The sequence below is a fragment of the Ictalurus furcatus genome, chromosome 15, assembly GCF_023375685.1.
Source record: "Ictalurus furcatus strain D&B chromosome 15, Billie_1.0, whole genome shotgun sequence".
Lineage (NCBI taxonomy): Eukaryota > Metazoa > Chordata > Actinopteri > Siluriformes > Ictaluridae > Ictalurus > Ictalurus furcatus.
This window is the reverse complement of record NC_071269.1, coordinates 18407836-18428924: the sequence shown is the minus strand read 5'-3', so window position 1 is coordinate 18428924 and position 21089 is coordinate 18407836. Positions and strand designations below refer to the sequence as shown.

General features: G+C 39.1%; 2 protein-coding genes across 2 annotated transcripts; one reads left to right on the top strand and one right to left on the bottom strand.

Annotated features, from left to right (window-relative positions):
* Positions 1-7084: 7084 nt before the first annotated feature.
* Positions 7085-16360, top strand: vwa1 (von Willebrand factor A domain containing 1). Its single transcript, XM_053643691.1, has 6 exons — positions 7085-7462; positions 10530-11087; positions 13200-13526; positions 14132-14407; positions 14550-14825; positions 14981-16360. The coding sequence occupies exons 1-6, from the start codon at positions 7378-7380 to the stop codon at positions 15007-15009; spliced, it is 1551 nt and encodes a 516-aa protein (XP_053499666.1). The 5' UTR covers positions 7085-7377; the 3' UTR covers positions 15010-16360.
* On the bottom strand, positions 15592-21079 carry otud3 (OTU deubiquitinase 3). Its single transcript, XM_053643693.1, has 8 exons — positions 20948-21079; positions 19992-20305; positions 18899-19047; positions 18230-18342; positions 17968-18090; positions 17537-17663; positions 17256-17440; positions 15592-17153 (listed from the first exon to the last, which is right to left on the bottom strand). The coding sequence occupies exons 2-8, from the start codon at positions 20195-20197 to the stop codon at positions 16983-16985; spliced, it is 1074 nt and encodes a 357-aa protein (XP_053499668.1). The 5' UTR covers positions 20198-20305; positions 20948-21079; the 3' UTR covers positions 15592-16982.
* Between the last annotated feature and the right edge of the window lie 10 nt (positions 21080-21089).

Below are 21089 nucleotides of genomic sequence, written 5' to 3'. Positions count from 1 at the left end.
CAAATGATATACTGTATTCACAGAACAAAACAAATGTGGACACTTTTTTGCTCTAAGCATTCCTATCATCCTAACATTAAGGAAGGCCAAGGCTTGTGGCAGATATACAGTAGCTATCAAAATCTGTAGTACCACTCCTGTCTACAATTGTGCATAGTACAGCAAAAACTGTTGGTTAAGTTAGCTAGCTAACGTCAGGTAGCACTGAATGCAATCAACACCATCAAGTACAAAACAATTAGTATTTATGTTTTATGAATCTCTCATGTAAAAAACATAAAATTATGTTTTGGGTCTTAATCTTAGTGTTTAATAAATGTGTTTAGGTAACAGCTCAGTGGTATTCAATTTGAGACACAACTAAAAAGTTTAAGTTGGAAACAAGGAACACAACAATTGCCAAAAAAGGGAGTCTTAACAATGATGAGATAGTAGATGACACAAAAGGGACAGTCAATAAATTATTCTGCTACCATAAATAGACATTTTCACCAGAATTTCATATCCTTTTGCATACATTTTTGCTTTACTAAGGCACTCATATTCACTAATAACCACTAGTCATTGCTATTGTGATATTTATGCCAGGCGAGACTATGGTCTGTGTTTTTCCAAGTACATCCGCACAAGGATCTGTTAAGACAGATCCTCCCTACAAGGGGCTATTCTCAGACAGTTTGGCATTTGATCAAAGGCAAAATATAATAAACACACCCCTCTGACATCCACCAATTCAGTTAAAGTAAACTTAAAAGAGATAGAACACACACACACACACACACACATACACACACACACACACACACACACACACACACACACACACAAAAAGACTATACGTACGGGACTATGTTTGCCAGCACCACGTCAGTTGTGCGTTCATCAGTGGATGTTCATGCATGTTCACTTTTAGGTTGGTCTGAAAGACTTCAAGTCTTTTTGAACTTGTTAATAAGTTTGGCAACATTTTTTGGGACAGCTTCCCGATACAGCCATGAGAATTATTTCAATAGGTTCTTCTTTTGTCAAAGGCATTCTTAAAGGCTATCTGAAAAAAAATATATCATATAAACTAAGTATGAAAATTTTTGGAAGACATTTTGCTAAAAGTATTCATTTCCACTACGTATGTAGACTTTTGGGACACCCTGTTGATTATGGCTCCAAAGATGGGGGCGGGTTTGGGGTTGGACCAAACTCCACAAAACTATTCTCAACAGTGGGGGCAGTTTCTCCCTTCCACATGTACTCATGCATACATACTGTAGAGAAGAGTGGACACAGCATTTGTATGTATGTTACCATGAGTAGGAGTCAGCTGGACACTTGAGGAAATCCTGGGGGTGGGAGGAAGTCAGAATAGGTCATGAATAAACTGGGGAATAAACTAAAGGCGAGTGCAGCTGTATTACATTCTTGCCAAGTTAAACCAAGGAAAATAAAAAGAACAAGACAGACATTCACAGATGGATTTGCAATAAGGAAAGTGTTTGAAAAGAGTGATTGAACGTATTACCTCTTTTATTTTTGTTTTGGATTATCACTCACTGAAGAGAGGTATGAGGAGGCAAGCAGAGAAAAAAAAGTGACAACCTTATAAGGATTTGCAACGCAAATGTAGCATTCCATAATAAATAATACTGTTTTTCTTTTAATTCCCGCCGGGGCCATGTGTGTGCGGAGTTTTCATGTTCTCCCCGTGCTGCGGGGGTTTCCTCCGGGTACTCCGGTTTCCTCCCCCAGTCCAAAGTCATGCATGGTAGGCTGATTGGCGTGTCTAAAGTGTCTGTAGTGTATGAATGGGTGTGTGTGAGTGTGTATGTGATTGTGCCCTGCGATGGACTGGCACCCTGTCCAGGGTGTACCCTGCCTTGTGCCCGATGCTCCCTGGGATTGGCTCCAGGTTCCCTGTGACCCTGAAGAAGGAGTAAGCGGTAGAAGATGGATGGATGGATGTTTTTCTTTTATTCTTGTAGAGGAACACAAGAAAGCAGATTATCTGAAAGGATAAATGCCAAAAGAGAAGAATAAGAAACTGGGAATTAAAGATGCTTGCAGATCTGAAGGCGAATATAACCACCTCTTGACAGAACAAGTAAATGGGGAATTTTCTGCCTCATTGAACTCGATTTGATTCAGCAGCATTTGCTAGATTCTCCTCATAGGATAAATAAATACCTGTTACACAATTATGTCAGTGACCTTTAAGTAAGCTTACTCATTAGCTAAACAGTTCATGATTACACCACTCCCTCTTGGTGATGGAGAGCAGTAATTATAATCAAATATAGAAAAGGAGGAGGAAATGAATCATTTCACCCTTTAACTTACATGTCATTATGCAGATAGAGTGATAGAATTCACAGCAATTTAACCATTACAATAAATCATCCACCCAAACTCATAGTATTTCTTCTTTATCACATTTTCTCTAGCCTAAAATATGTTTTAGGAATTCTTCTGAGGCACGTAAAACACTTCCCTTGCCTTTGGAATGTCATAAAAACCTCAGCTGGTCATTCATAAGGAGAAACCCTAGCTCTGCTAAAAAAACAAAAAAAAACACAACTTTTTAAAATAACAATACAGGACATTGTCACATTCGCATTTGAAGGGAAAAACATGTTAAGGGCTACACAGATTTCACTTGCCAGGGACATCATGGAACATCTCTATGGAAAACTTATAAAATGGGTGTTGGTCCCTGAGAACTGGGAAAGAATGAACCCTAAAAAGCAAAATCACTGAAACATTTTCTGCTACCTTTGGAAGAAGGCAGACATGCATGTGACTGTAAAATACTCTATATTACCTAATTATTAGACACATGGAAATAAACAAAGGCTCGCTCTTTTGAAGTGCATTATGTAGAATTAAATTCCTTCCATTTGAATCTGATTCTTTACACAAGAAATATTAGGATATCCTGCTTATGTACAACAGTTTTCATTCATAGGTTATTGTCTGAAGGCTGTGTGCTAATAACTACTCCAGAGTTTTGGATATAGCTGAGGCTTTTTTTTTTTTACTGCTTCATGGACTTCAGAAGGTTGTTACTCAAATGGAATTACATTAATTGTAAAGATCTTAATTGATTGCTTATAAATGGTTTAATTGATATTGACATCTTATACTTCTATGTGCTTCTATGTGATCTTAACTATGTACAGAACTTTGGTTTTCAACTTTGGTTGTTTTAAATGTGCTTTTGAAATAAATTACTTACCTACTTACTTAGTTACTTACTTCAGCTTTAGCTTAGCTTGATGTGATGGCTTTAACTCTAACATCTGTACATTACTGTCATATATTTCAATCTCTCGATAGAAGTAACCTGGTTAAATAAAGATATAATTAAAAAGAAATCAGTGGCAACTTAATGCAGTGAAACATATTGCACATAGCCAAGGGAAACAACATTAACTGATAAATAAAAGCTTGCATACCTGCAGATGGAGGCCAGAAAGGAATCCATGAAACATTCCTGGCAGAAGGAGTGCAGACCTTGAGAAGAGAGACGTGGAAGTCAGGGTCGATAGAAAGACTGGCGTGAGGGGAAATTATGGTGACGCAGGTATCGATAAATTGTACTTAAGTCCAGGAAGACCAGGGGCATTCAGACAATTCATAACAAACACAGGATGGAAGGCTGGACAATCTACTTGAGTTTCCAGAGTATTTTCGGTATTAGGAGGATGTTAATTATTTATTCAATCTGCCCAATGCTCATTAACACAGAGGTCACAAAAGGCCTTAAGGCCCTAGTGTGTTATTTCCTATTTCCATCTCTTGGAGTTCCCCTGTCCTACAAATTTAGCTGATTTCCTCCTTTCATTATTTCAGTGTACTCATTTAAGCATTATAAAGGGTGTCCCAAAAGTCTCCATACATGTCTTCCAAAATTTTTTATACTTAGTTTATGTTTTTTTCTTCCTCGATAGCCTTTAAGAGAAAAGAAGAATGGACTGAAATCCTTCTCATGGCTGGATTGGGAAGCTGTCGCAAGATTGCGATGGACATGCATTTACATGTGTTTTTACAAAGACATAGCAATTATGTAGAGGATGTTTTGTAAATAGAATTACATTTTGGTAAAAAAAAAAAAAAAGTTAATTTGGAGACTTTTGGGACACCATGTATAATAGTGAAACCAATTATACATATATTACACCATTTATCATCTATTCACTGATCGCACAGGTGTACTGTATTTGAAATCTAAATAATTTTGTATAACAGTATATCTGTATAACTTTTGCCGTGTGAGGTGAAATGAAGTAAAATAAGGTGTTTGGTTTAATTATTCCTGCATAGAACAGTGGCCTTCACTGACACTGGACAAGGCATATACAGATATGCAGTACTTTTGGACCAATAAATGTTCATGATTATACCAGATGTTGGAGGGAAGTAATGCTTTGATTAGAGCAACTTCTACAATATTTCTTAAAACATTTAGCTGAAGCATTAAACCTGTCAAAATAATAATAATAAAAAAAGAGATTAAAAAATATTTATTTGAATCTTTAGTTTTGTGTCCTGTCATTTATGATATATTTCCATTCTCCTGTGCCAGGAAAGCTGAACTGGGCTTTCTGCTACTGTGCCCACTGCCATCTATGCCAATACTTCTCTCATGTTTCAATGACACAGTCCAATAAATCTGACAGGTGAGATTATTTTTATATTCAGTTTGAATGTTGCTACAATCTCTTTAATGATGCAAACCTACCTCAAAGTGTAACTCACTGCAGTTCTACTTATTGGTATTTCATAACACTTTTCTTTAGGGTAGTAAATTTGATATTATATTGGTCTTCATTGAAAGGTTTATTACAAATGGGAGTTTATAAGCAAGTAAGCAAGTGAATGTCACAGTGCAGTGGGAAGCTAAAGGGTTGATCCTGAGCTGGTTACTGTCTGTGTGGAATTTTGCATTTTCTCCCAGGGTTTTCACCCAAAAACATGCATGTAGGTGGATTTGCGACGCTAAATTGGACCTAGTTGTGAATGAATATGTCCAGGGGTCATCCAGGTTGTATTGAATAAGTGAATAAATGATTAAATGAATATTATTGTTGTTTTATTAGAAGAACATGTTTAATTCCTATAAGTGCCTTTTCTCACCCAAAAAATTTAAATGATTTAACTTTCAAACATATGTACCATTTGGTACTGTTTTTTTTTTTTTTTAATTTAAAGGATTCTTCAGGGGTTCTTTAGATAGTTAAGGATTCTTAGCTTCCTAAAGGGGCAACCCTTTGATAACCCTCTCTGATAAGGAAACACTGGTGTAGAGTTCTAGTGTCATGTCAACTCTGGAAACAGCGTCCAACTTCAACAGAACACAACGTGGCATACAGTCATGGCTGGCACAGACAACAACACCCAACAACCACAGAAACGTTCACTGGCTTATACATACATCTGAACTCAATCACAGCCACACATTATATAAGGACTCTACATCACCCATTCAGTGCGAAGTATAAGCCCTGTGTTGCATACCAATTGATACCAAGCCTTTATCTTGGTATCATCTTTCTGGTCATTGATCTTGTTCTGATTTTCATGTTTTTGCCTTTGCCTTGTGTAGTTCAGGTTGCTTGTTCATCACCTGACCATTGTCTGTTTATTAACCATGTTTTTTTGTCTCTTGCCAGCTTGTTAAATAAAGCGACTGTTTACCTGCATTTGCATCTGTATCTGCCGCCTGACACAAAGAGACAAAGACAAGAAGCCTTAAGGGTTCTAGATTGAACCTTTTTCCTTAGTATACAAACCGATCCATTTCATTTGAGAATTATGTTAAACAACACTTGAAATGCATATCAGTATTTCTTTGCCATAGATGCCTTCTTATGCAATGGAAATTTTCATTTCCATTCATAGTATCTGGGCAATGCCATTACATCATATTTTCTGTGTAAAACAAAACAAAACTCCATGGCGAAATATGCAGAGCTGCTTGTATACACTCGTGGTCTGCGTTGCTGGAGATTTTTATCTCATCTCTGCAGCAGGTCCATACTTGCCTCCAAGTGGTTCACAAACCCCTACGACTTTGGGAAAGACCTCTTTCCAGGGTATGAGTGGGTATTAAAGCCTGTAGATATTTGACATTTTATCTAGCTGAATATGAGGTATGGTGCTCTTGAGGTAACTTGTATTCTAGATCCTAAATTACATCAAAAATTATCATGGCTATCGATGTCGATAATGTATAAGTTCAGACTGCAAACAGCCCCAAGGAATCTGGTGTCTAAAATGTGTATTCTAACGTGCATGCATATCCGACAGCCATACACATGCCAGGACAAAGTTTTAGCAGGTGCACAGATCTTGATTTACTGCTTCTGCTGGACTCATGGCACACAATATGCAAGTCACTGTAAGCTTTGAATTAAGTTAATAGCGAAATCCTGCTAGGTGGAAGAGGTAGAATTAGAAATTAATTGTTGTATGTTAGTACAGCTGAAAATTGAGGACAATATATGCTCACCAGACTGGGCTTTTACAACTAGTCTGTGTTTGCTTACTGGGTGTGTTGGTCCACGTCACCCCTTGTTGAAGTTCACTGGGGGTTTTAGCATCAAGACTTTCTAAAACTAATTTCCGCTACACACAAATCTGGACATGTGCAGTCCGGAAATGGCCCCAGAGCTTCTGGGGACAATGCAAATAAAGCAAATTGCTGGTAAATACATTTAATTGTGTGGTATGTTATCTGTCTAGGAGCCTTTCATATGTTTCACACTCTTCTTCCATATTTGTTGAAATGTGATTTTTGAGTTGCTTTATATGCTATTGTATGAAAAATATTCCCGCTTCAGTGTTAAAACAACTAATCTAAATAAGATAGAACTCTGTTTTCAGACGACACTGCCCAGTTATAGCTGCAGGAGTAGCAGCCACATTCAAAGCCAACATGAGGGAAAGATGACAGTGAGGAAAAGCTGGGACTGACTCCAAGCCGGTGAAGGTTGGTCAGTCGGCTACAGCACGACTGAAAGTAGGGAGGGAACGAAAGAAAAGAGGGGAGGGAAGGGGAGAAACTACAGGAAGGAGGGAGGGAGTGTTGCAAATTCAGTAGCTCTAGCTCTCACAGTCTCAATCTGTTTTTGGTTTAGCCTGCCGCAAGACACAGCAGTCCGGGTGAGTCAGTCGACGGAAGTTGTAGCTACAGGTGTGCACTTATTGTGTTCTTTCGGGAAAAAGGAGGCGTGTAACAAAGCAAGACCTGCTAACATTTTCAAGGTTGACTACTAGGGCAAAACCTCTGGACGAAACATGGTTATTACCTGCCGTGGATGTGACCGTTTTCAGTAGTCTAATATACTATTCCGCGCCTCAGGAAACAACACAGGGAAGCGCGCGATGGAGTTTCGGCTCGTGCTCACATGCCTGCTGTTCAGCTTTCACCTGCGCGCGGGAAAGTCGCAGAGCTCGAGCTCCGGTTCAGGTGAGTTCCACAGTTTACATACATTACACCAATCAAATCTGAACTTAATTATTTCTCTTAGTTTGAGAAACAAATTTTAGACGTACAGTACAGACAATATTTAACTTTGTGCAAATAAACATGAAACGTTTTCACAAGGTAAACACAGGGTGAACTTGTCGTATACATAATTAGAAGGTACCCCTGTTGCCCCTCCTTGGCCACCCAGGGTCTCTGTAACTACACACCCCATATCACACTGGATAACAGACAATAACCTAATAATAATACAGAAAAAAATATCTGCAGAAATAACAAACTACTGAATCACATGTATATGAATCACATGAAAAGGAATCACATGTAAATGTATCATATGAAAATGAATAAATAAATTAAAAGTTAAAAAAAAAGACAAGAAAGAAATAACAAACTACTGGCTGATTCTTTAATTGTTTTTATATTAAGTCACCCAACACCATCGTTTTTAAAGTTTGATATGGTGATTTTATAAATCTCCATGTCGAGGAGTGTGCGCGCCTTGCAGTACCATTCAGGGTGCATTCACGGGTGGTGCCCAGCATTCCTGAAACAGACTCACCATGACCCTGTCTAGTAACATCAATCATCAGTCAAAGTTCATTCTATGAATTTGAAAAAAGTAGAAACACATCCCTTCCCCTTATCTGTGTTTGCACACTGGAACATGATTAAATAAAACTACCTCGCCACAGGTCCTGACTTCCGGTGAAAATTGGAATGGTGACCAGTCTGCTCAACCAGTCTACTCAAATTCAACTAAAAGGATATACTTAAAAAAAATTACACTTTTTAATTGTATAAGTTAAATGGGAATAATTCTTCAGCCATCAAAAATCCATCATGTTGTTTTAATGATAGCCTGTGGAATGTCAGCTGGTAAGATGCTGGTCTAGATGCTTTTGTTACTTTTTATTACATTGAGTATTTAACTTAACCACTGAAAGGCCAGCTGATTTTCTATAGTACACATTGGCAAGCTATCAATTGACTAGTGCTGTTGTCTGGCAAATGAAAAAAGTAAAATAGTTTGGGAATTGAAAAAAAACTCAACTTTCTTCCATTCTTTTGACCTCCGGTGTATATTAGTTGTGTGTTTCCTGGCAAGGTTTCTTCCTCATATTGTCTCAGGGAGTTTTTCCTTGCCACCGTCGCCTCTGGCTTGCTCATTAGGGATCAATTAAAAATTTATATCATGAATTTATATATTTCTGTAAAACTGCTTTGTGACAGTGTCCATTGTTAAAATCGCTATAAAAATAAAATTTTATTGAATTTTAACCATTGCTCACACAACAGGTTTTTACACTGCTCTCTCAATCACAGGCGCTATCCTCCCAGTTCATGTCTTAATATTGAAGGTCACTTGGTGCACAGAGATTATTTCATTAAATTCATTTTAGATGCTTAAGTGGCTAACTAAATTCATACTCAACCATATGTACGCTATGTATTGTGTGTGCATGTGTGTAGGCAGAGACAGCGTGTGGGTGTGTGATCGTGTATTTTGCTCTGGTTTTGTCTGGAAATAAATTCATACTTTTCTTTTCCCACATCATTATAGGAAGTCAGTGATGTACTTGTCAGGCTATATTTCATCATTGTCAGTATGCCTCGTTGGACATTAAATCCTAGCCAATGTGACTTGGAGTATACTTCGATTATCCTACTTCTCATCTTCAGACGGCCCTCGTAGTGGTCACTTGTATTTGGATTATGAGGACATTTCCCATTGTCTGGTTCATCTCGAGATGGTTGAATGCTTTTGGGAATTCTTCAAGAGTCACTGGTTAGACTGACTGTGCCGATGTGCAGTCAAGTGTTTCGCAAACTATTGAAGGATTGTATTGTGACACTAAAATGAGGCTTTGTTCAAAATATCGAAGGGCACAAAGTGGGCATTAGAAAATGCCTGTTTACTTGCAAATCTGAATACCCACGGCTGCCCTGCCTGCAGGCATTACTAGACCTTTTGATTAGTTAGTGACTTGTCTTATTGGGCATGGGTTCACTCTCCTATTATGATGTATCTCCCTCACACACACAGCTTTCATTCTTTCTCACTACTGTGGTCTCTGGAATAGAAAATGCATTCCTTCCTTTCATTCTTATGAGACTCACAGTCCTCACCTCCCCCTTTACTGTCTGTTTCTCCCTCACGCTGCCCCTTCTAACCCCCCCGCTAACCCTCATGGTATCCAGTAGTCCTGCTGCTACCACTTACCATCTGTTTGTTTATTTTTCAACTCTAATTTAAGGAGCTTTTCTCTGCCAGGAAATCCATAACTGCTGGCAGATCATTATTGCTTTTTTGGCTCAGTCTAAATATTTTGATCAAACCATGCAGCCTTTTTTTCCCTATAAATCTGACACTTTCTATGCCACTTCAAGGTGGATTTTTCTTATTTTTCCCTTTTCTACTTGGCATTCTGCTTAAGCTTTTGAGTTTTATCCATTTTTATTGCCTTTGGTGGAACTTTAATAACTGTGTGACTGTGGTGTTCCAAAAAAAGCAGCAAAGCAAAGGAGTGAAGATTTTGTGCAGTAGCATACAGTTGCGTGTGTGTGAGTCAAGGAGTGCGTGGGAGCAGGGAGGAAAACCCTGGAAAGTACAGCAAGATCGGAGAAACGATGCCAGTGAGAATAGACCATTTGTTACTTCTTCCTTTTGTGGAAACATTTTATTTTGTGCTTTGGATGGCTCGATTAACCTCAGTTCCCCTTGAGATACAAGTAATGGTTGAAATTGCATCTCACGTTTTCCTAATTTACAGCACTTGGTAGTGTTCTTGAGAAATTGACATCTTGTTCAGTACTAAAATATTAAACTCCAAAACTATGCAACTGTTCTGTTCAGTGAAATTGATAGATATTACTTTGATGAACCTCTTTATTTTGTAAGTTGTTGTTTTGCTCTGTGTGATGCTATTTGGACATTAAGTGTGACTGAGCCTGACCTTCTAAATCAATTCCTGATTGGTATTAACATCTTCTAAACCTCTTTCCTAAACATTATCATAAACCTCTGATCTTTCCTTTACACCAACAGTTTTGAACTGCTGTGAAGGCGATGTCTTGTTCCTGTTGGATTCTTCGGGCAGTGTCTCTATGTTTGAGTTTTCGCACATGCTAAACTTCCTGTCAGAGCTTGTGCAGCCTTTTTCTCTGGGTCATGGCCAGGTGAGGATGGCGCTGTTGCAGGTTGGCACAATGCCACACCTGGAGTTTGGCTTCGAGGCTTATAGCAGGCAGCAGGACCTTCAGGAAGCACTGCAGAGGACTCAAAAACTTGGGGGAGACACCAATACAGAGGAAGCTCTTCTGATCGCCAAGGAGGAGGTGTTGAAGCAGGGCATCCCAGGAGGAGCCAGAGAAGGACTGCCAAGAGTGCTGGTGTGGCTTACTGATGGTGTGGAGCCTGGAGATGTGCAGCAGTTCATGACTGAGCTGCGGAACGAGGGTGTCTATGTGCTGGCTGTGTCCACTGGTCGAGGGAACTACCAGGTACTAAGGGATGTTGTGAGTCCACCTGCTGAGGATCACCTGCACTTTGTGGATATCGAAGACATGAGTATCATCACTGAGGACTTGAGGAATGCCATCATTGGTAAGAGCTTATTTGGAAAAACAGAGGGAAATTAGTTTAAGAAAAACGGATTTAGTGTAGTTCAAACATATATAAAGAGGAATAGGTAGAGACTTGACAATGACCTAAACAATCAGCATATTACTTTGTAAAAGAGAAAAGAGAACAAGTCACTTTAAAGATGCTTAATCTTGCTCAACCTCTGAATATAGACGTGGGGAAAAAAGAATAAGAGCAGACAGACTACAGTGGATATAAAAAGTCTACACATCCCTGTTAAAATGGCAGGTTTTTATGAAGTAAAAGAATGACACTAAGACAAATCATGTCCGATCTTTTCTCACATTTAATGTGCAATTGCAAAGTATACAAATAAAGTGAAAAACAATCTGAAACTTCTATGGGGGGGGGGGGACTTACAACAACCTGTGTGCACACCATTAAACTAATACTTTGTTGAAACACCTTTTGATTTTATTACACCACTCAGTCTTTTTTGGGTAAGAGTCTATCAGCGTGGCATATCTTGACTTGGCAATATTTTCCCCACTCTTTTTTGCATAGACATTCTAGATCCATCAAATTGTGAGGCCATCTCCTGCGCACAGCCCACTTCAGGTCACCCCACAGATTTTTAGTTGGATTCAAGTCTGGACTCTGGCTAGGCCATTCAAAAACATTGATCTTCTTTTGGTTAAGCCATTCTTTTGTTGATTTGGATGAATGCTTTAGGCTTATAAGCAGACACCTGAATATTTTGCAGTAGAATCAGCTCGTATTTGTAGTGATTAACGATTCCCTCCACCTTGATAAAACCTGCAGTTCTGGCTGAAGAAATGCAGCCCTAAAGCATGATGCTGCCACACCATGCTTCACCATGGGGGTGGTGTTCTTTTGCTGATGTGCTTTTTTTTTTAGCCAAACCATAATACATTTTATCACATGGTTTGAGGTGACTTAGTTTGGCTTGGATGTTTTTTGTGAGAAAGGGCTTACTTCTAACCACCCTACCCCACAGCCCAGACATGTGAAGAATATGAGAGACTGTTGTCACATGCAGAACGTAATCAGTACTTGTCAGATATTCCTGCAGCTTCTTAATGTTGCCGTAGGTCTCTTGGCAGCCTCCCTGGTAAGTTTTTGTTGTGTCCTTTTGTAAATTTGGGAGCCTTTAGTGTCCATGGTGCATTTCATGTTTTGGAAATTATTTTGTACCCCTCCCCTGATCAATTCCTTTCAACAGTGAGACCCTGTAAGGCTTTGTCAGCTCTTTGCAGACCATGACTTCAGCAATCAGATGAAACAAGATTAAAAAAAGGCATTTAGTTGGGGTTAGTCTGAATAATTTATTTGATGACAGCTGTAAGATAATTACTTTTGAACATGAGATTGAATGTGATTGGTTCATTCTGAACACAGCCACATTGCCAATTATAAAAGGGCGTGAAACCTGGTTATTGTAACAATTTTAGTTCTCCTATTTTCCTAAAATGTTTCTGATCATAATTTCACACTGAGCTTAGGAAAAAGTTCTGACATGATATATCTTGGTTTAATTTTTTTCATGACAAAAACTGCCATTTCAACAGGGGTGTGTAGACTTTTTATATCCACTGTATATGGGTGTAGATGTGTGGTCTTCCAGCCTCCACCGGTGCGTGCTGTAGAAATTTGGGCGCCTTGGCCAGACAACTCAGGGACACAAATAGCTTGAGACAGCAACACTAGTCTTCAAGGCAAAGGGACAGAGCAATATACACTGTAATGAGAGAGGGGCTAATTATAAAAAAAAAATTACTGGAGCCTTCCTAGGGCCTCCAGGTATTAATAATAAGTAATCCTCTTTACTGATTGAGTGTCACGTAAGTGCCCAGTTTTAGACTCTTACACATACACCATAAGCACATTATACAGATCAGGTTAGGAATATCAAATATGGCATGGCATGGTGCCCTAATAGAGTTTGTCTGATACACTCGCTCACCCATACCCATAGCAGCTCATGACGCTGCTATTTGTCACATTTGACTGAGCTTTCTATTTTGAGAGACATTCCTCTTGGCTTACTCCTTGTTAAACTCTGTTCTCTCGTTACTGTTCTGCTTATTTATGCCTCTCCCTCTGCTTACCCAGAAATCATTCGTGCTAAGAGGCTGCAGGTTCAAGACATCACCTCTACTAGTGCAGAGTTGCACTGGAGGCCTGTGCTTGCAGGTACCGGGTACTATGACATCCGGTTTGGACCTGTTCACTCGGGACATACAGAAACGAGTATGAAAGAGAATGGTACTGACCAAAGCACAGCTGTAAGCCCCTATCAGAGAATCACCCGCCCAGGCAACTCCAGCTCTACCAGGCTGAGCAACCTACGTCCGGACACCACATACAATGTCTCGCTAATACCGCGATCCAACTTAGAGGCCTTTAACACCCTACATACCACCTTCACCACACAGCCAGGTGAGAACAGCAATGGGTTCATTTGTGAAGTGGATGCTGTCTGAAACATTGAAATTTGATTCATATGTCCATTGTTCAATTTACAATATAAGGAAATAAGGGACAGGAGGAACACGAGAGACATTTTGATAAAGGCTTGGAATTTGTTATAGACAAATATAAGTAGTCAAGTTAAGGCCCATCTATAAATTTATTACCAAATCCAAATGTATTTTTAATAAGTAGTTTTAACTTAAAATTACATTTTATTTAGAACAAAAAGTGTGCTTCCTATTTAAGAAAAGCCTTCTGGGTGAAACTTCCTCAGGAAGCACCTTGAGAACATGCCATTGTGCTATTATTATTATTATTATGAAGAAGAAGAAGAAACAGTAGAAAATAGAAAAAATGAAGACCCTTCTATGAGAAGGTGTGTCCAAACTTTTGACTGGTAGTTACACTACAGTTCAGTAGAAATTAAGACAGAGTGTTTTGATACAAAAAGTGAAGTGATGGGTTAAAGTTGTTTAAATACAGTGATAAATAGTGTCCGTGCAAAAACTGTTTACATTCCATGTTCCCTTTTTCTAAACACCTCCTCTCTTCCCTAATATCCTCTGACACAGAGATCCAGAGCCCGGTGCAAGTGACGGTTTCTGAGTCAACCATGACCAGTGTGAGAGTGAGCTGGGGACCGCTGCAGCCTAAATCTGTACAGACTTACCAGGTGGAGTACTCCACCCTTCCAACAGGGAAACTCCATGTGCTCACTGTTAATAACAGGCAGAACTCAACGGTACTGACTAACCTGCAGCCTGGGACACAGTACCTGGTCACCGTGAGTGCCAGCTACTTCTCTGGCAAAGAGAAAGCCATGTCTGTCAAAGCATGCACTCAAGAAGGTATTGGTGTGTTAACATTTAAACATGTTGTACAGTAACTCCTTCTAAATCTATATTATTTGAATCCAACCAAAAACTGTTTCCTTCATTTTTTCTTTCGGTGCAGAATGAGTAAAGCTTAAGTTTCCGTCTTTTTTGTCAGTGTTGCCAGCTCTAGCAGATCTGCATCTCACTACAGTGGGAAATGACTCCGTGCTGGTCAAGTGGAAAGGAGGTGCTGAAGGTTTACGTGGTTACTGGCTGACATGGGAAGGCGAGTCTATACGATCCTCTAGGCAGCGTTCCACTTTATACCTGCCACCCCACCTCCTCTCTACAACCCTTACCCACGTACCCAGCGATGCCCGTGTGTGCGTCTCCCCTGTTTACAAGTCAGCTCGGGGAGAAGGCCTGTGCTGTACGGCTCACTTTGGCTCAGGTTGGTAGTGTGACATTTTAATACCGTTTCTGTATTTCACAGTATTTACGACATTTAAAAAATATTGAATTTAATTGTGCGTAAATTTTGGTAGCATGCAGTTACAATATGTTGCCTGTTGAGCATTCTGTTTTTCTAATAAACTTTTCCTACAGCTGCATTTACTTGGAGTCACAACTTGTAGTTCTGCCAGACAGATGGATGAAGAGCTGAAAACCTTACCACAGATGGAAAAAGGGGAAGAGAAAAGGTTATAACTCATACAGTTATAGCACTTGTTGTCCACAGAGAGGTGCTCTAAAGCAATTACACCAACTGCACTGAATAGACAAACTGAAGTTATTTAAACCAGCAAACACACTATGCATGCACCTAAACACAAAAAAGAATGAAAAATTGGTAGTATTTAAGTTAAGATGGTAATGAAACCATTAAATGTCCAATGAGAACATCAGTCAAAAGCATGTGTTTGTCTGTCGTGTATATATTTTAGTAATGGAATTGAATTTAATTGAATATGTTGGCTTACAGCCCTATACATTTTATGTTTGAAAAGGGAACAATGAAATACTTTTAATAGTTAAGTTAACTTAGGACACACACCTAGCTAATGTTGCACATCTAAAACACTGCCTGAAAGTAAATTATGTATTGTTAAGGCACACGATTAGGGCCATTTATCCCAGTGGTTTTTATACATGTTCCTGGAGTTCCCCTGCCTTACATGTTGTTTTTCCTGATTCAAACAATCTACTAATTAACACCCTTCCTGTGTTGACATGGGGGTACTTGAGGAGGGAAAACATCACAACAAAACAAAAAGTGCAAGGTATGGGTCCTGCAGGATCAGGGTTAGAAACCACTCATTTAGGCCACTATAATTATCTCTCTATGAGATTGTAAGGTTGATAAAAATAAGGAACAGATTTTGAGTTCCTTGTAGCTACTAATGAGAGGGTGTAACATGTGTTTTGTGGTCAAGAAGGGCCTTAATCAGTTTCCAGAAAACTTCAGCGGCACAATCCACTACCTACACACGTCTACTGAGGGATGCACATAAAGATTTGCTTTTTATACTTTACTCCTGCATCTTGTCATTTCAGGATGTGTTCATGAATGGTTGTGCTTTTTTTTTGCTTTGCACATTTCCAGTATGGGGTTGCGGCACAGAAATCCTCTACTGCCTCCTTGTGGATTATCAGAGATATTGATGCTTTTTATGGTTTATACATACAGTACATTCTATTATTTCAAACTATTGGCATAATGTCCACATTATGAAGAGCTGCTTTAAAGTTTAACATGCGTGTAAATAAGATGACTCGGAATTTAGCACTTTCATTTCCTACTGTTCGCTAAACTACTCATCATGCTTGCACACTGTCTTAATCAAGGTATATCAAATGTATTGCATTACAAAAACATGCTTGTAAAATATTTAATTATATACACATTACACAATGTCTTATACTGTACAAGACTCCCCGAACTTTATTGTTGATTTTAAATAAATAGATTTCCACTTCCGTATAAAATTGTGATGCTTACTCATTTGTGTAACATGAACAGATGAATATTGACTAGAATTACAGAACAATTCTTCAGGTTATGAATATGCAATGAATGATTCCTCACATGAAATACTGAATGCATGCTGATATTCTCAATATGTAATTATGTTTCAAAATATAAAGATGGCAAATCCTCTGTAAGGGAATGCAAAAATGTAAACCAAACAAGAACCCCACTAATTTCAATAAAGGTTGGCAGCCTTTATCAGGAGCAGAAACTAATTCCTTATAAGTCAAAGGAAAAAACAATTTCTTTCAATTCACCAACATCAACCATAACGTAATGCTATTCTCCATACTGCCCAGTTACAGTTTGGACTGTTCTTTGGTTCTAAATAATAGTGAATTTAAAAAAATAAGTGAAGATATGATAGTTTAGCTAAGGCAACCATAGCACATACCATGATGGTTTTACCCGAAAGAGAGAATTTCCTCTTATTGTCATTAAGATGGCAGCACATTTCCATGCACTTAATCACATTCTCCACATATACACAATGTAGAGATTACCCATTTCTTGCCATACTTGGATAACTGAATAAAAAGCAGCAGAGTCACCTTTTAGAATTATTTGTCCAAGACTATTTTAGATGCTTAGAGTGTTGAGCGCTGGCACAAGTGTAACCGGTTCAGGCAGATTCTGATTCTGGTCATGGTCATGTGAACCTTTGCCTTGAAGAACTTTCTGTCTGTGCCTTTCCTCCTGCTTCTTCTTCTTCTCTAGACGCTGTTGCTCTTTCCTTTGTTTATTAGACATCTAGAAACCCAAAAAGAGGGAATGCCAGATAACACATATCCTTATCCCAAGCAATAAATCCACATATTGCTTTTAAACATAAATAATATAACCAGCATTAACCTTGGGTTTGTATTTGGTACCACTCTCAGGCAGACACACGCGGTCACTACGTTCACTTTGATTTGTGGGCATTTTCCCTGTTCCAAAGCCACAGGGTGATGATTGGTTCTTCAGCTCGGATTCAAGCCATTCTGCATGGCACGTCTGTGAGGTTGCAATTGATTGGCACGGATTTACCGCTTGACCTGAAAGATGCAAACCAAATGCAGAAACAGTGTGGGGAGACAAGAACTCCACCAAGGCCAAGATAAGAGTATGGAAAAAGAGAGTGTCTCTCTTACTGTTTGGGCTGGTGGTCTTCAGGGAATTCAGGATAACATCTTCATCGTCAGAGGGAGAATGGCTAGGGGAGGGGGCTCTCTGTTTGTCCTTCTCCCCATCACCAAACCGTCTTGAATTATTTAGATTCTATCATAAGGGCAGAACAACATTGTATGTAAGATCAGTCTATAACCTGTACTATCTGTAATAGGCAACATAATTGTTCTTGTACTGCTTGATCTGTTTAGTTAATCATTAAAACACAGGTTCCCAACCCCGGTCCTGGATTACCCACTCCCCTGTCCTGCACATTTTAGTGTATTCCTTGCATGTGATTAATCAGCTAATCAACAGCCCTTTCTGATTTGAAGTTGTACAGGACAAAGGGTACTCCAGGACCAAGGTTGGGAACCTGTGGGGGGAGGAAAGAAAAAAAAGATTATTTACAAACCGCAATACGCAGACAGGCAGGGCTCTCAGAGTTGTCTGCAATCTGCCGGACACTGTCATAATGGTCACCATAACGGTACGCTATATGAAGCTCCTGACATAATGGCTTCTCTGATCCATTTATCTAAAAGATGACATCACATTACCTTTGCTTGTTTTTTCCCCCACAACCTAGAGGTTGCATCAAAATAATTTAAATTCTACTGATGGTAAGAATCTAAACAAGAGTCAGGTAATATAAGAGTCAAACAGCTGTACATCACCTCCCACAATGGAGCATTCAGCTGATGGATGACCACTTTCACCTGCTGGCTGCGAGCAAAGGCCACTATTGCATCATTGCCTGCAAAGGTCCCTGGCTCTGCAAGGTCTGACACTGGAGGATGAGAAGAGAATATATTTAAATTTACAGCATTTAGCAGAAAACATTACTGTTAAAAATAAAGTCGAGTTCTTGTCTTTAAAGAAAATATTTTAAGCACGTTTAATGCGGTTTACAACTGGTATGACATTACTGACATTTCTCTGTAGGGTGGGATAAATATACAGAATACACTGTAGCTGCAAGTGACAGTACATGTAATTTGTTAATTAGAAAAAAGATCTCAGAAGGGTAATAACTCATGCAGGAGTTAAATGTTCTTTATAATTAAACTCACTGGAGGTCCATCACATGGGTATTTAAATGAGAAGGCTAATTATCTATCAATTGTCAGGCAATTTAGTGTCATTTTTTTAATCAACAAAATTCATTATGTATGAAGTAACGTGATCTCAAATAATTTGAGGCAAAAGTACAGAATATCAGGCTTACACAGAACAGTGGATGGCTTTCAATTCACAAGACTGTTTAAAGTGTTTCAAACACTTCTTTTTGAGTATTTCCTAGTAGAATTATTTTTCACGTCCAAACTCACAACCCCATTCCTCACCGTGCTTAGTGAATGGCACATCATCCTCAACGAAAGGTTCAAAGTCCTTCCGGTGAGACGTCATGTACTGAACAGTCTCCTGGCGCAGACGCAAGTGACCTCGTGAGTGTCCCTCCAGCTGATCCGCCAAAGCTCGGAACAAGCAGTTTCTATGTTGTATACGACGTAAAGTGCATGTCTGTTCTCAGCATAGACATCTTTTAGGGAAGCTTTAAAATATCATTCATCTTTCATAATTAAAGACATTATCAGCGTAAAGACAACGTTAACATAAATGCATGCATCCTAGTAAATATGCCCTGCACTCTCAGAAACAAAGGGTACTAAACTGTACCTTTGCTTGTTGTTGGGATGGAACCCTTATCTTTTGAACTTTTAATATGCATCTTTCACCAGGAAATGTGGACATACACTGATTAGGCATAACATTAAAACCACTGACAGGTGAGGTGAAGAACATTGATTATCTCGTTATAATGGCACCTGTCAAAAGGTGGGATATATTAGGCAGCAAGTGAACCGTCAGTTTGAAGTTGACGTGTTGGAAGCAGGAGAAATGGGCAAGTGTAAGAATCTGAGCGACTTTGATAAGGGCCAAATTGTGATGGCTAGACGACCGAATCAGAGAATCTCCAACACAGCAGGTCTTTTGGGGGTGTTCCCGGTATGCAGTGGTTAGTACCTATGAAAAGTGGTCCAAGGAAGGACACCGGCGACAGGGTCATGGGTACCAAAAAATTACTGAAAGTTAATGCTGGAGGCACAGGGGGGACCTACACAATATTAGGCAGGTGGTTTGAATATTATGACTGATCTGTATAGTGTACAATTTAAAAAAAGGTTTGACACAATTGGACCATAATGACTTTAGAGTAAAGGTACATTTATATGCACCTTTCTGCATAAAAACTACATACTAAAGGCACAAAATGTGCATGCTTGAGAGTTCCACCCCAGCAACAAGGAACAGTACAAATTAGTACTGTTTTTCTCGGCTTGTGTGAAGGGATGCATGCACAGACGGGTAAAAGTCAGCTGATAATGTTTCGGGTTCTGAGTGTGAAAATATTCTGACTAAAAAATCTCAACATACCCATCTCCTGGGACCTCTCTTAGTTTGAGACCAAGTGCTTTGAGTTGGTTGGAAAAACTAACAAATTCCTCTCCTTCCTCCTCTCCTGGAGGCCGATTTTTTCGGTCTTTGGCCAGAGCCCTACGGGCTGCGCGTTCATCCCTCTTTCTCTCCAGCTCACATTTCCTGTTCCCACGTACAGGTTTTCCTGACTGCTTTCTCGACATGGCGATGTGTTGTATACAACCCCGACTTCACTGACTTCAGTGAAACGGCTGATGGGAGTTCATCAAATCTATATGACAGCCACGTACAACCGCAACCTAAACATGAAGCTTTATGACAACAAAACAACTTATTAGTACACCAAAAATAAAACAAATAACGTCATTGTCATCATGCCCAGAATCAACCCCATAGGACATTATATCGTCTAGGAATCAAAACAGAAATGCGGACACAAACGAAGACAGTTATAGCAGTATTGTGTATCATGTAGGCTAAATAGGGCTAGCTTAGCTAGCTCCAGTAATGGAACAGAAAACGTGTATTATTAATTAGCCAATACAATTACAAAGATGTTTCAAAATAGCATTATGTTTAAAATAACCGACTGACGTACTGACAAATAATTTCGCAATTATTAACTAAGTGAGTAAGAGCTAGCCAACAGTTTAGGCTACCATAAATATTAAGAGTTGTATGCTAGCTTAACCTGAAATCCTAGCAAGAAGAAATGCTACTCAGCATCCCAGAGCTAAATTGGTATTATTATACAGGTCCTTATCTAACAACACAAGGCACGCTAATGTAGGACAGACTAAACTCAACAGTGTACATGCTGCTTCTACAGATAGCTGCTTAGGTAAAGCATGGCAACTGTGTAGCTAGCAAAGCTAGCTAAAAACTAAAATTATTAACAACTAAGTAATACTCGCAATTACTTTAGCAACAAATTTATAAACATTCATACTCACACTGCTGAGTGAGAAGATATCACGTTCCTTACAGAATCTTTTTGTCTGATAAAAGCGATCGGCTGGTTTTATTTACCTACGTACAGACTCCTACTTCCTGATATACGGTGGCCTTAATGGGCCATTTTAGACTTTAGAATTG